Below are 14,456 nucleotides of genomic sequence, written 5' to 3'. Positions count from 1 at the left end.
CCCTGGCAAGGAGACGAGGGATAACACTGTGAAGGCGCTGAACCTACTTCATAGGCTTACCTTGAACAATCAGGAGGGCTTCTTTGTGTCTATGAATGCTGAGAAGGCAATTGATAGTGTGACCTGGGATTATATGCCTGCATTTTTACAGTCTTTAGGGCTCCAGAAGACTGTGTACTCTAATATTATGTTCCTTTTGCCAATATTGTAGTGGTGGATGGGGAACTCATTTTAATGCATTTTGCAACTCTGCTTCCTTAGAAGAACAAAAGAGAATAGATAGGACCATATTCATCCAGAACAGATATTTAGGGTTAGCAGCCTAGATGGAAGCACACATGCACATGAGGATCTGTGTGCCAGCTGATTAGCCCAGGCCTTCAGACAAAAGGAAGTTATAGCCTTTGGGCCTTCCTTATCTTTGGTCTCTGGAAGATTTAGCAAACATCGCCTTTACAGGCCTGCAGTGCAGGAGAGACTGTGGGGGAGGAAATTGGGTTCCAGTAGAATGTTTGGAGATGTTATGTCTGGGCTGGAGTTGGTGGGATGATTCAGATGATTTTTAAGTTGATGGTTCTCTGTAGTGCGGGGGAGCGGGTTGGGGGATGTTTTCTACAGATCTATCCACACTAGCCCTGAGTCATTGATGGAAAACATAGTTTTCAAATCATCAGCGTAAATATGCATCGCTGTTCTGATCTCTTTTCTCAGCATGTTTCTGGCCTGGGTGCACAGAGTTCTGTCCCTTTATCTGTAGGCTGCCTCCATAGCCTGCCTGAGCTTTTTTGTTGTAAACCCGGGCTTGTTATTGTTGAATGTTCAAAAAGACTTGATAGGCACACATATGCCCTCACAAAAGTTGAGATACTGTCAAAATGTCAGGGAGTTCATTCAGCTCTTAGTTGGTGCAGTCAAAGCAGGTCTGTAGCTCCAGCTTTGTCTCCAGCTTTGTCTCCATGGTCCATTTCTTTGCAGTCTTAACTACAGGCTTTACAGATTTTATTTTTTGGCTGTAGATTGGAAGTAGGTGAGCCATGCTGTGATCATACAGATCCAAGGCTGCATGGAGAACAGAGCGGTAAGCATTCTTTATTGTAGTGTAAATGATACAAGCAGAAAACAGGGTACAGAAGTGTATTAGTAAAAGAAACATTTTAATGAATAAGAAATAATATCTACTCACATGTAATCTGTGAAGGCAACCAAGGAAGGTTCCCCGCAGCTCTACAATGAAAGACATCAGCAGTCCGGATTTTAAAATCACCCGATGCTCTGTCAAAAACCAGTACTGTTGTGCTGGATCCAAAGCTATCAATGTGAGTCAGCGGCGTCAGCAGCCGCAGGGAGCACACATAGAGAAAAGGAATGGGCTGGCCAAACAAGGCAATTTGTTTCTGAGAATATCAACACTTTGTGAAGCCTATTTGTAAATAGTTGGCAGGTTTATATCAATAAGGGAGGTGAACTACAAGGCTTAGCATGACAATCAGTGAGCACACAAAAAGGAAAAATAAGTGCTAAAAACAGCATATAAATGTAAGACCTATGTGGGGAACACAAAGAAATAACAAAATAAGGGGGCTCAATAGGATCACAGAGGGAATTGGATTACAAGGAACAGCATAGCAAACCACATATGTACATGATCTAGCAAATAAATGCTGGGGACAATATTTCCTTAAAAAAATCAAGAGGGAAATATAAACGTCAGAGAAAATCAGTTATCTAAAAGTGAATAAAAATTAATTTTTATAAAATGATGGACATATAAAGATATTGTAATGATAAAGGGATATATAACCCATTTTTGCAAAGAGGATCAAAGAAAACACTGTCTGGCAAGAAATGATAGAAAGTAATACAACATGATACAAAGCTAATTTATTGCCAAAAAACAATGTAACTAGGACAACTATAGGAAAAAAAACAAAAATAAAAATGTATTCAAATAATAAACATGCTACTAATTGTAAAATGAATAAAGGAAAACTTACAAATATAATAAAAATATTATCCTTATCTTATCCTTATTCATGGGTAAAAACTGAAAAAAATTTCAGTTGGACATATTTCTACTTGGACATACAAACAAGAACAAATATAAATAATGATGATAACAACAACAATCATATATATTGTAATTGAATGTTATTAAAATCTCCTTTCATTTTCAATCTATAACATTGTAATTTTCTGTAAAATTTAATGCAATATAGAAACCTGAATGTTTTCCGAATACAGTCAGATTTTAGACATCTTCTGCAACAAAAAATGTAATTGTTGGTGAGAAAATCCCACTGGGTAGTCATGTCTAAGGCTGCTTTCAGACTGGGGCATTGTGGGCGTCGGCGGTAAAGTGGCGCTATATTTAGCGCTGCTTTACTGTCACTTTAGCGGTTGCTATTTGGCTGCTAGCGGGGTGGTTTTAACCCCCGCTGATTGGCAAAAAAGGGTTAAAACCGCCCGCAAATCTGCGCTTTGCCGGCAGGTTTGGGGCGCTGCCCCATTGATTTCAATGGGAAGGGGCGCTTTAGGAGAATACACTGCTCCTCTAGCACTGCAAAGTTGCAGCTTGCAGGACTTTTTTGACCATCCTGCAAGCGCACCGCTCCAGTGTGAAAGCCCTTGGGCTTTCACACTGGAGACACAGGAGAGGTGCTTTACAGGCACTATACAGGCGCTATTTTTTGTGCTGTAGTGCCTGTAAAGCGCCTCAATGTGAAAGTAGCCTAAAGGAATGCCGACCCTACCACTCTTCTCATTAGAACCCTGCAAGTGCATCAGCTAATTAACAATTAAAAAAGTCTCCCATTCAGATTCACTTAACACATTGACATAGACAAACGAACATTTATTTCTTCGGAGTAACCAAAGGCAGGACTCTGCCACAAAGTTTTTTTCTCAACAAAGTGAGATTACTCTTTACATATAAAGGCATTTTTTTTGTGGTTTCAGTTTAATATCTAATTAAGCCTTAGTTTAATATTACAGATATTCTGTTTACCTACCATCCAGCAGTAAATTCCACATGTGCATCAAAAAATCCAGTGATTTGTCCTGTTGCAACTTTCCAGCCCTCTATCCGAGCTCGGATCAAGCCTTCTCTTTTATGATTACGAACAACTTTAACCAGCCCAGGATACCGCTTGTGAACATATTCTTCTAAAGGTCCTTTCAGCTCCTCTGAAAAAACAAAACAAAAACAGCAGAGGAAATTAAAGACTACTTGAAAATGTCTGGGGACTGATTTCATTGAACATTTTTATTAATAAATCAAATAATTTCCAAAAATGAACATTATCATAGTCAGTGCCACTTTGTTTACAGAAATGTACTACATATATTATAGTCCCAGGTTAATGAATATGTAACCTTAGCATTTCATATTTCTGATATGAGCCTGTTGTACCATGTACTTGTGTTATAAAGTATCCTGTTCTCTTTGTATTGCTTCCTTTGTTTGAAATACCTGGTGTTCCTCCCAGTCCCCCTGCTCGCCTATTTCAAACTAACCACAGTAGGAATGAGAGTCACATCCATCTTAGCGTGGTTTAGTTTTCTGGCCGTACTAGGAGCACAGCCTGCCTGTCCTCAATCATCAGACTTGTGCTGACATGCCACTCTGCACAGCCATTCACTAGGAAGATCAGGGTACATCTGTTTCTTTGCCCCTAGCTCTCTAAGCTCCCTATGCAGCTTCAAACAGAAAATATGCAAACACCGATAAAAAGAAAAAAAAGAGGTGTATATATAGGCAAGGGTAAAACTAACTGTATGTATCTATGCATAAAATATGCCATTTGTGTAATTTTCATAGGACTACAGCCTCAATCTGGGTAATTTTTCTTTCTTTAACTCAAGTTAAACCTATATGATTTCCCTTCCAGCATGAATATGCAAAAAGTGATTTCACCCCTACCATATATTTTAAGTTCTACATCATTTGAAAATCCAGTATAAAATATACACATAGAAAAAATGCTATCAACACAATTCTGAAAATGTAATGAAGGTATAATTTCTTTGCAAAATAAAATGCAATATATTGTAATGTCCCAGTGTTTCTTTTCTGCACTGTACTTTTTCTGCAATTCCAATTTCTGTATTCATGTTAGCAAGCAAAATACATGAACTTGGTACTTTAATCAGCACTATGTCTGACGATTTACATTCTCAACCTCACCATGCACAGAAATTTTCCAGTTCATGAGACAACAATCTAAGCACCAGCTGACTGAGAGTGACTGATATTGAGGGCCAGGGAATAAGGCATTTAACCACTTCAGCCCCGGAAGGATTTACCCCCTTCCTGACCAGAGCACTTTTTACAATTTGGCACTGCGTCGCTTTAACTGCTAATTGCGCGGTCATGCAATGCTATACCCAAACAAAATTTGCGTCCTTTTCTTCCCACAAATAGAGCTTTCTTTTGATGGTATTTGATCACCTCTGCCATTTTTATTTTTTGCGCTATACATGGAAAATTTTTGAAAAAAAATGATATTTTCTACTTTTTGTTCTAAAAAAAATCCAATAAACTCAATTTTAGTCATACATTTAGGCCAAAATGTATTCGGCCACATGTCTTTGGTAAAAAAAATGTCAATAAGTGTATATTTATTGGTTTGCGCAAAAGTTATAGCGCCTACAAACTAGGGTACATTTTCTGGAATTTACACAGCCTTTAATTTATGACTGCCTATGTCGTTTCTTGAGGTGCTAAAATGGCAGGGCAGTACAAAACCCCCACAAGTGACTACATTTTGGAAAGTAGACACCCCAAGGAAATTGCTGAGAGGCATGTTGAGCCCATTGAATATTCATTTTTTTTTGTCCCAAGTGATTGAATAATGACAAAAAAAAAAAAAATTACAAAAAGTTGTCACTAAATGATATATTGCTCACACAGGCCATGGGCATATGTGGAATTGCACCCCAAAATACATTTAGCTGCTTCTCCTGAGTATGGGAATACCACATGTGTGGGACTTTTTGGGAGCCTAGCCGCGTACGGGGCCCCGAAAACCAATCACTGCCTTCAGGATTTCTAAGGGCGTAAATTTTTTATTTTACTCCTCACTACCTATCACAGTTTTGAAGGCCATAAAATGCCCAGATGGCATAAACCCCCCCCAAATGACCCCATTTTGGAAAGTAGACACCCCAAGCTATTTGCTTTGAGGCATGTTGAGTCCATGGAATATTTTATATTTTGACACAAGTTGCGGGAAAGTGACAATTTTTTTTTTTTTTTTTTGTACAAAGTTGTCACTAAATTATATATTGCTCACACAGGCCATGGGCATATGTGGAATTGCACCCCAAAATACATTTAGCTGCTTCTCCTGAGTATGGGGATACCACATGTGTGGGACTTTTTAGGAGCCTACCTGCGTACGGGGCCCCGAAAACCAATCACCGCCTTCAGGATTTCTAAGGGTGTAAATTTTTGATTTCACTCTTCACTGCCTATCACAGTTTCGGAGGCCATGGAATGCCCAGGTGGCACAAACCCCCCTAAATGACCCCGTTTTGGAAAGTAGACACCCCAAGCTATTTGCTGAGAGGCATGGTGAGTATTTTGCAGCTCTCATTTGTTTTTGAAAATGAAGAAAGACAAGAAAAAATTTTTTTTTTTCTTTTTTCAATTTTCAAAACTTTGTGACAAAAAGTGAGGTCTGCAAAATACTCACTATACCGCTCAGCAAATAGCTTGGGGTGTCTACTTTCCAAAATGGGGTCATTTGGGGGTGGGTTTTGCCACCTGGGCATTCCAATGGCCTCCGAAACTGTGATAGGCAGTAAAGAGTGAAATCAAAAATTTACGCCCTTAGAAAGCCTGAAGGCGGTGCTTGGTTTTCGGGGTCCCGTACGCGGCTAGGCTCCCAAAAAGTCTCACACATGTGGTATCCCCGAACTCAGGAGAAGCAACAGAATGTATTTTGGGGTGTAATTTCATATATTCCCATGGCATGTTTGAGCAAAATATCATTTAGTGACAACTTTGTGCAAAAAAAAAAAAAAAATAGTCTCTTTCCCGCAACTTGTGTCACAATATAAAAAATTCCCTAGACTCGACATGCCTCTCAGCAAATAGCTTGGGGTGTCTACTTTCCAAAATGGGGTCATTTGGGGGAGTTTTGAACTGTCCTGGCATTTTATGCACAACATTTAGAAGCTTATGTCACACATCACCCACTCTTCTAACCACTTGAAGACAAAGCCCTTTCTGACACTTTTTGATTACATGAAAAAAATATTTTTTTTTGCAAGAAAATTACTTTGAACCCCCACACATTATATATTTTTTTAAAGCAAATGCCCTACAGATTAAAATGGTGGGTGTTTCATTTTTTTTTTCACACTGTATTTGCGCAGCGATTTTTCAAACGCATTTTTTGGGGAAAAACACACTTTTTTAAATTTTAATGCACTAAAACACACTATATTGCCCAAATGTTTGATGAAATAAAAAAGATGATCTTAGGCCGAGTACATGGATACCAAACATGACACGCTTTAAAATTGCGCACAAACGTGCAGTGGTGACAAACTAGATACATTTTTAAAAGCCTTTACAGGTTACCACTTTAGATTTACAGAGGAGGTCTACTGCTAAAATTACTACCCTCGATCTGACCTTCGCGGTGATACCTCACATGCATGGTGCAATTGCTGTTTACATTTGACGCCAGACCGACGCTTGCGTTCGCCTTAGCGCGAGAGCAGGGGGGACAGGGGTGTTTTTTTTTTTTTTTTTTTCTTTATTATTTTTTTGCTTTTTTATCTTATTTTTAAACTGTTCCTTTCATTTTTTTTTTTTAAATCATTTTTATTGTTATCTCAGGGAATGTAAATATCCCCTATGATAGCAATAGGTAGTGACAGGTACTCTTTTTTGAAAAAATTGGGGTCTATTAGACCCTAGATTTCTCCTCTGCCCTCAAAGCATCTGACCACACCAAGATCGGTGTGATAAAATGCTTTCCCAATTTCCCTATGGCGCTGTTTACATCCGGCGAAATCTAAGTCATAAAATGACAAAAAAATGGTTAACAATAAAGCACAGTAAACGGTAAAGTATAAAAAATTGCATACCTGAAAAGCAAACATGATAAAACATAATAACAATAAAACATTGCAGAATAGAATACAGTAAAAAAGAGCAGAACAATAGAGAGAATAGAGAGAGAGAGAGAACAATAAAACGACAACTATTTTTTTTTATCTTATATTTTTGTTTGTGTTTTTTTTTTTTTTTTACACTTTTTTTTGTAACTGTAACTTTTATAACTGTAACTGGTTCCAGGTTCGGGTCTCTCAAAATGCGATGGCATCTTGGGAGACCCTGTGAAAGTGCGCCTAGTCTGTACAATGCTGTACTCTACGCTAATACTCAATTAGTGAATGGTAGCGTTCAAAACATTCACCAATGCAAAGACCATGATTGTCAGGACAGGAGGGACAATAATAGCGGGTGTCACGCCTATATCCGCGCTTGCTGCAGACACAACATCTTTTTTGAGGGGGTTCGTTGGGTAGGGGTACTCGGGAGGACATAAAGAAAATGCCTCTCATGCAGCCGACTGCATTTGGTTGGGGATGTGAATGGGGGAAGTACGGGCGCTGCAGAAGTGGTGGGTTCCCAATTAGGATTGGCGAATGCAGCAGGAAGGGCATTATGGGCACGACGGGCCTGTGTTTGTCTTTTTGGTGGCAGCGGGACGCTACTTGTGCTTGCCACCTCACCAGCTTGAACTGCACTTATGGGACTCGCCACGTCACCAAGTGTTACTGCAGTGCTGGTTTGACTACGACCGGGGTGTACTAGGCCGCTGGTGCTTGCCAGTTCACCAAAACGCTACCAAAAAAACTGTTAGCGATCGCAGGGATTAGGCCTGACTCTGCGAACGCTGCAGTTATGCGTTTAGTGTTTTGTAAGTGACAGTGATCGATCGATACTGCACTTGGTTGGGCTGGGCAGGGCCGGGCGGAGGGGCAAAACGCAGGTGCTAGCAGGTATGTGGGCTGATCCTGCTAACACTGTGTTTTTGGGAACCCTAAACTGCTGGGGACGCTAGTATAGATCTGATCGGATCAGATATTGATCTGTTCAGATACTATACCACTAAGGGAGGTGTAAGGTGCGTGCGTTGGTGTTAGCGGTACTGGCGCTAACCTGACGCTGCCTGGGGCTGGTGCTTGCCAGTTCAACAAAACGCTACCAAAAAAACTGTTAGCGATCGCAGGGATCAGGCCTGACTCTGCGAATGCTACAGTTATGTGTTTAGTGTTTTGTAAGTGACAGTGATCGATCGATACTGCACTTGGGCGGGCTGGGCCGGGCAGAGGGGCAAAACGCAGGTGCTAGCAGGTATCTGGGCTGATCCCGCTAACACTGCGTTTTTGGGAACCCTAAACTGCTGGGAAAGCTAGTATAGATCTGATCGGATCAGATATTGATCCGTTCAGATACTATACCACTAAGGGAGGTGTACGGTGTGTGCGTGGGGGTTAGTGGTACTGGCGCTAATCTGATGCTGCCTGGGGCAACGCATATCACCGTCGGGCGATCAGGGGGCTAAACCTTTATTCGGTAATAAACGGCGGGTGCCCTGACACTATAAAAAATAAACGAACTAACCAGCGTCACCCGTAACGATTATACGGTGATCAGTGGTGAAAGGGTTAACTAAGGGGCAATCAAGGGGTTAAAACATTTATTAGATAGTATATGGGGGTCCCTGTGGCTATAAAACGCTGACGGCGAACCTAAATATTTACGTCCCTAACTAGCGGAAGCAGTGACACTAACACAGCGATCAGAAAAATGATCGCTTAGTGACACTGGTGATGGGGGGTGATCAAGGGGTTAAAACTTTATTAGGGGGGTTAGGGGGGTACCCTAGACCTAAAGGGGGCTAACACTAACTTCCCTAACACCTCTAACTGTCACAAACTGACACCATGCAGTAATCAGAAAAAAAAAAAACACTGCTTGGTGTCAGTGTGACAGGGAGGGGTGATTGGGGGGTGATCGGGGGGGCGATCGGGGGGTGTAAAGTATGCCTGGCATGTTCTACTGTGTGTGTGTGTATGTTTTGTGCACTCACATGTCTTCTCTCCTCGGCGCCGGAACGGAAACTGCCGAGCAGAGAAGAGATGACATCACATCCTCTGCCTCTGTGTACTATACAGAGGCAGGAGATGTTTCTCATTGGCTGGGAGGGATCGCGAGGGGGGGGCCACGATCGGATGGCCTCCCCCTCATCTCTAAACGCTCCCAGACAAATGCCGACCGCCACTGGCACCGGGGGGTCCCGCCCGCGGGAAGGCAATCACATACCAGGTACATGATTTTGCCTGCCCGTGCCATTCTGCTCACGTATATATGCGTGAGGCGGTCGGCAAGTGGTTAACCATTTACACACACAAGTAGTAGCTGTTACCTTGCATTTTAAGACAGAAACAAGAACACATTTCTACAGGAAAAAAAAAAACATACTGACTCCAGGTCTAAAAATAAAGGTTCAGAGTCTTGTGGTACTGAATCACCTAGACCAGTGGTTCTCAACCCTGTCCTCATGTACCCCCAAGTGAATGGCTTGGTATATTGGACAGCTATTTTATCTAAAAGTAATTCCCAAAACAGGGCCTGTTGGGGATACTTGAGGACAGGGTCGAGAACCACTGACCTAGACCAACCACATAATTGACCTAAATAGCAGTCTCTACAGACCAAATGACCATCTCCTCATGTATCTAAATGTATTAATTACCCAGACTCTACTTCAAAATCAAGACGGACTGTTTCACCTCCTTCCTGCAGAGGCAATTGTCAGAAACCATGAAATCAAACCGAGACAGAAGTACAGCTAAATCATACTTGTTTAATAATAAAAGTAAATAGAACAAACGTAGTCAAAACATAGCCAAAGTTCGGTAACTAGAACAGATAGTCAGCCAAGCCAGAAAGTCAGGGATCAGTGTAGTGGAACAGCAAGCAAGATCTGAAGTGAGAGGGCGGGGATGTGAGAGAGAGTGAGTGAGTGGATGTGTGCGGGCTGAGCTCCGCTCCAACCATTCATCCTGAAATTTCTCTGGCATTGGCCGGGCTGACTCTCTGACTTCCAGCGACTCTCAGTTCCGATTCTCACCAGACCCGTTCGTATACAGGCACCCTGGGAAAGAAAAAGGCTTCCGGTGCACCGCGAGGTCCCACCATATCTCCGGGTAGGCTCCGGTCCTCCACAGTGCCTGCGGTCTCCACCACCACCCCTGCCGCCTCTGCTGCCTCTGCTGCTGCTGCTCTTGGCTCTGTTAAGCCTGCTAAGCCTGCTGCTGTTGTTGTGCCTGCTGCCGCCGCCGCGATATTACCTCCAAGGCTTCCCATACCAAACATGTCAGTTAGCACGCAGACGCTCCCTGATCCGTCTCCACCTGTAGCCTCTCACGCGGCCTCCCATGCTGAGCTGCTGGCAGCAATTAAAGCTGGAAATGAAAAGGTGATGGTTAAAATAGACCATTTGGCATCAGATATCAGCTTAATTCGGCATGATATGGACAAATTTAGATCCCGCTTCGTAGAGGCTGAGAGTCGGATCTCACAACTGGAGGACGTTACCAGTGCAGACTCCAGGAACCTTCGCGCTTTGCAGCTGCAGGTAAAAGCCCTACAAGATAAGTCGATAGACACAGAAAATCGTATGAGGAGAAACAATCTAAGGATCATAGGCCTACCGGAAAAAACAGAAGGTAATAAACCAGCCGAGTTTGTGGAATCCTTTCTTATATCATTGTTGGATTTACCTGCTATGCCCCCTACATTCGTGGTAGAGAGGGCGCATAGGATTCCACCAACCCCTCCAGCCCCTGGTAATCCTCCCAGACCTCTTTTATTGAGACTTTTAAATTTCAGAGACAGAGATAAGATATTAGCTGCAGCTAGAGATAAACAAGAACTGCGGTTTAATAATGCAAAAATCATGTTGTTTCCTGATTACTCCTCTGAAGTCCAGCAGCGACGCCGGGCCTTTACAGAGGTCAGAAGACGCCTAAGGGATAAAGATCTTAAATTTAGCTTATTATATCCCAGCAAGCTTCGAGTTACAGACGGGGACCGAACATTCTTTTTCACCAATCCGGAGGCCGCTATATCCTGGTTAGATGGCCGTGGGTGACGCATGTGTTTTTTTTTTTTTTTTTTTTTACCATCCTTACTACTATAGTCCATTATAGTGCACCCCTATAGTGTCTAAAATTTTCTTGCTATTCTGTGGTCTCCTAATGAATGCTTAGATAAATGTATTTTATTTGGAGTTGGAATGCTCAGCCCTTTGGACTTGGACTTGGACTTGGACTATATCTCTTACACTAAGAGCCAAGAGTTAGACAATTAGAACCCAACCCCACCTCAATTACTCTCTGTTGCTTCCTTTTTTGTCTCCTTTTTTGTCTCCTTTTTTTTTTTTCCCTCCCCCTCCTGCCCTTTTCTCCCCATCCCGTCCCCTTTTTTTTTTTTTTTTTTGGATAGGTATTGGATAGGTTTTTCCTTTTTTCCTTTTTTATATATTTGTTCGGCTATAGGGTGCCTGAACAAATAGTAGTAGTAATACGATATCCCCTTCTAGGGGTATATCTGCAATATAGTTGCAATACAGTTGCAGCTTGCGTGTGTGTTCTTTTTTTCTTTTTTTTTTTTTTTTTTTGGGAGAAAACTAATCCCAACTCTCCTCCTCCTTTTTTTGTTTTTTGAGAGGAGATGGGACTTAGTCGGATAAGCACTTTGTGCTTGGGTATATATATTTTTTTGTTGTTTTATGTTGGTCTTTGTCATGGTTTGTATAAGCTTGTTTCAAAAATTGCCTTAAAAATTAACATTGCTGGTACATGGTATATTGTAAAAATCTTGCTGCTTGTGAGTTACCCCAAAGGGTGTTCCCCTAGTCATTTTACTTGGCCATGGCTTCTTAAACCTATATGGCCACTTCCTTAGCTGAAACCTTTTCGGTCCTTTCATGGAATGTGAGAGGTCTTAATTCTAAATTTAAACGGGCACTGTTGATGAGATATTTAAAAACCCACTCTCCACATTTTATTCTCCTACAGGAAACCCACCTCACAGGCAGCAAGGTTTTAACTCTAAAAAAACCCTGGATTCAGAGGGCCATCCATGCGACTTACTCCTCTTATGCTAGAGGGGTCTCAATCCTAATACACAAGAAATTCCCCTGTGTTATTGAGGACGTGTGCACGGACCCCCAGGGCAAGTTTGCAATGGTGGTGTTTTCACACTGGTCTCAGCGATATATAATCATAAATGTTTATATTCCTCCACCTTTTACACACGATTTATTATATAAGGTTTTGGAAAAAGCAGCTCCTTTTTATCCAGCGAAATTGCTGGTGATGGGGGATTTCAACTCTACTATCTCCCCAGATTTGGACAGACCAGTCCCATCAAAAAACTATAGCTCTGAACTATCTATATGGGCACAGGCAATGGGGCTACAGGAGATATGGAGATGGAAACACCCGGCTATTAGGGCATACTCATGCTTTTCGGCCTCACATAGGACTGCCTCACGGATTGACCTAGCCTTCTCTAATTCAATCCTGTTGACGGATGTAATAGGGGCTAAATACCTACCCAGTGGGTTGTCCGATCATAGCCCACTGGTAATCGAGCTTCGCTCGCCTGCACGCCGAGATGCGGCCCTGTGGAGGCTGGGGGCACAGTGGATCTCCCACCCTGAGGTGGCTGACACTATCCCACCCAGACTAGTTGAGTTTTGGGAACTTAATGAAGGCTCCTCGACCCCACAGACGGTCTGGGACACCTTCAAGGCCTATACAAGAGGGCAATATATCTCTATTATCGCTAGTGTCAAGAAACAGCAGGGCCGGGAAACTTACAGGTTACAACAGATGGTAGAGGATCAAACATTAATCTATAGTACAGATCCTACAGCAGCTCATTTTGACGCATTAAATGCCGCCCGCAGTTCACTAAATTTACATTTAACGGAAGTTACAAGATTGGATATGCATAAAGGTAGACAGCGACTATTTGAACAGGGGGACAAGAATGGTCGTTTCCTGGCCATGTTGGCACAGCATGAATATCCATCCACAGTGGTTTCGGGCCTGCGGTCTTCAACTGGGGATAAGGTGACCTCTCAGGAAGAAATCTTACAAATGTTTAAAGCCTTTTACCAAACTCTTTATACCTCTGCTCTTCCCCCCGACTTCCAGCCAGAGATGTTGCAAAACCTTTTAGATCCACTAGCACTTGGCTGGCTGTCGAATGAGGAACGAGAATCGTTGGTACGCTCTATTTCGGCCTTAGAGGTTTTAAAAACTATACGGTCCTTCCCTTTGGGCAAGGCGCCAGGGCCGGATGGTCTTCCTATAGAATTTTATAGGGCACATGCAGCATTTTTGGCACCCATCCTGGCCCAATTATACACCCTCTGCCTATCCAAGGGTGATCTGCCCCTTTCAATGCACCAGGCCTATCTTACTTTGATCCATAAGGACCTTAAGGACCCAGAGCTATGTGCCTCATATAGGCCAATAGCCCTATTGAATAATGACCTGAAAATTTTAACCAAACTGCTGGCTACCCGTCTATATCCATTATTACCTTCGGTTATTGACTCTGATCAAACAGGATTTATGCCTAAAAGGTCAACCGACGTTAATCTTAGGAGACTCTTTACCAATATTCATGCCCAACACAATAACTCCGGTACCAGAGCTATTGCCCTACTAAATATAGAAAAGGCATTCGACACTGTGGAGTGGCCCTTTTTGTGGGAGACTTTACGTCGAATGGGTTTTCCACTACGGTTTATATCATGGTTGCAGGTGATCTATAGGTGTCCCATCTCATCGATCCGTTTGGGCTCCAGACTCTCAACTCCATTTCAACTGTTTCGGGGAACTAGACAGGGCTGCCCTCTTTCTCCGGCTCTATTTGCTCTAGCTATAGAGCCAGTTGCAGAGGCTCTCCGTACATCGCCTCATATTAAGGGGCTTAGGATAGGCATGCTGGAGGAGAGGGTAGCCCTGTATGCTGACGACATGGTTTTATTTTTGGGGGACGCGGGTCCATCACTTCAGGGTGCTCTGTCACTCCTCAATACTTTCTCCATGGTAACGGGCCTCCGGGTAAACTGGCCAAAATCTACTCTATTTCCAATAGATCAAGCAGCCAAATTGACATCCTCTCCAGATAGCCAGATAGTGGGTTGACTCCTTTAAATATCTTGGGGTTTGTGTCTCTGCACAAGCCTCAGATTTTCTTAAATTAAACTTGGATCCGGTAGTGGGGGATATGAAAGCTAAACTCAAGGCATGGAATAATCTCCCCCTATCGGTATGGGGAAGGGTCAACTTGCTTAAAATGAAGGTCATCCCCAAATTCATATATTTATTCCGCCATTCCCCGCAGT

At 42.5% G+C, this 14,456-nt stretch overlaps 1 protein-coding gene across 1 annotated transcript in view; it reads right to left on the bottom strand.

Annotated features, from left to right (window-relative positions):
* The window catches only part of GALNT17 (polypeptide N-acetylgalactosaminyltransferase 17), an 815,309-nt gene that overhangs the window by 417,141 nt on the left and 383,712 nt on the right, over nucleotides 1-14,456 (bottom strand). Inside the window, exon 4 of the mRNA XM_073615091.1 lies at nucleotides 3,009-3,183. Within this exon, the coding sequence (XP_073471192.1) occupies nucleotides 3,009-3,183 (175 nt within the window). The remainder of the gene's footprint in view (nucleotides 1-3,008; nucleotides 3,184-14,456) is intronic.

This window comes from Aquarana catesbeiana, linkage group LG02 (assembly GCF_042186555.1).
Source record: "Aquarana catesbeiana isolate 2022-GZ linkage group LG02, ASM4218655v1, whole genome shotgun sequence".
Classification (NCBI taxonomy): Eukaryota; Metazoa; Chordata; class Amphibia; order Anura; family Ranidae; genus Aquarana; species Aquarana catesbeiana.
This window is presented reverse-complemented; position numbering and strand designations above follow the sequence as displayed.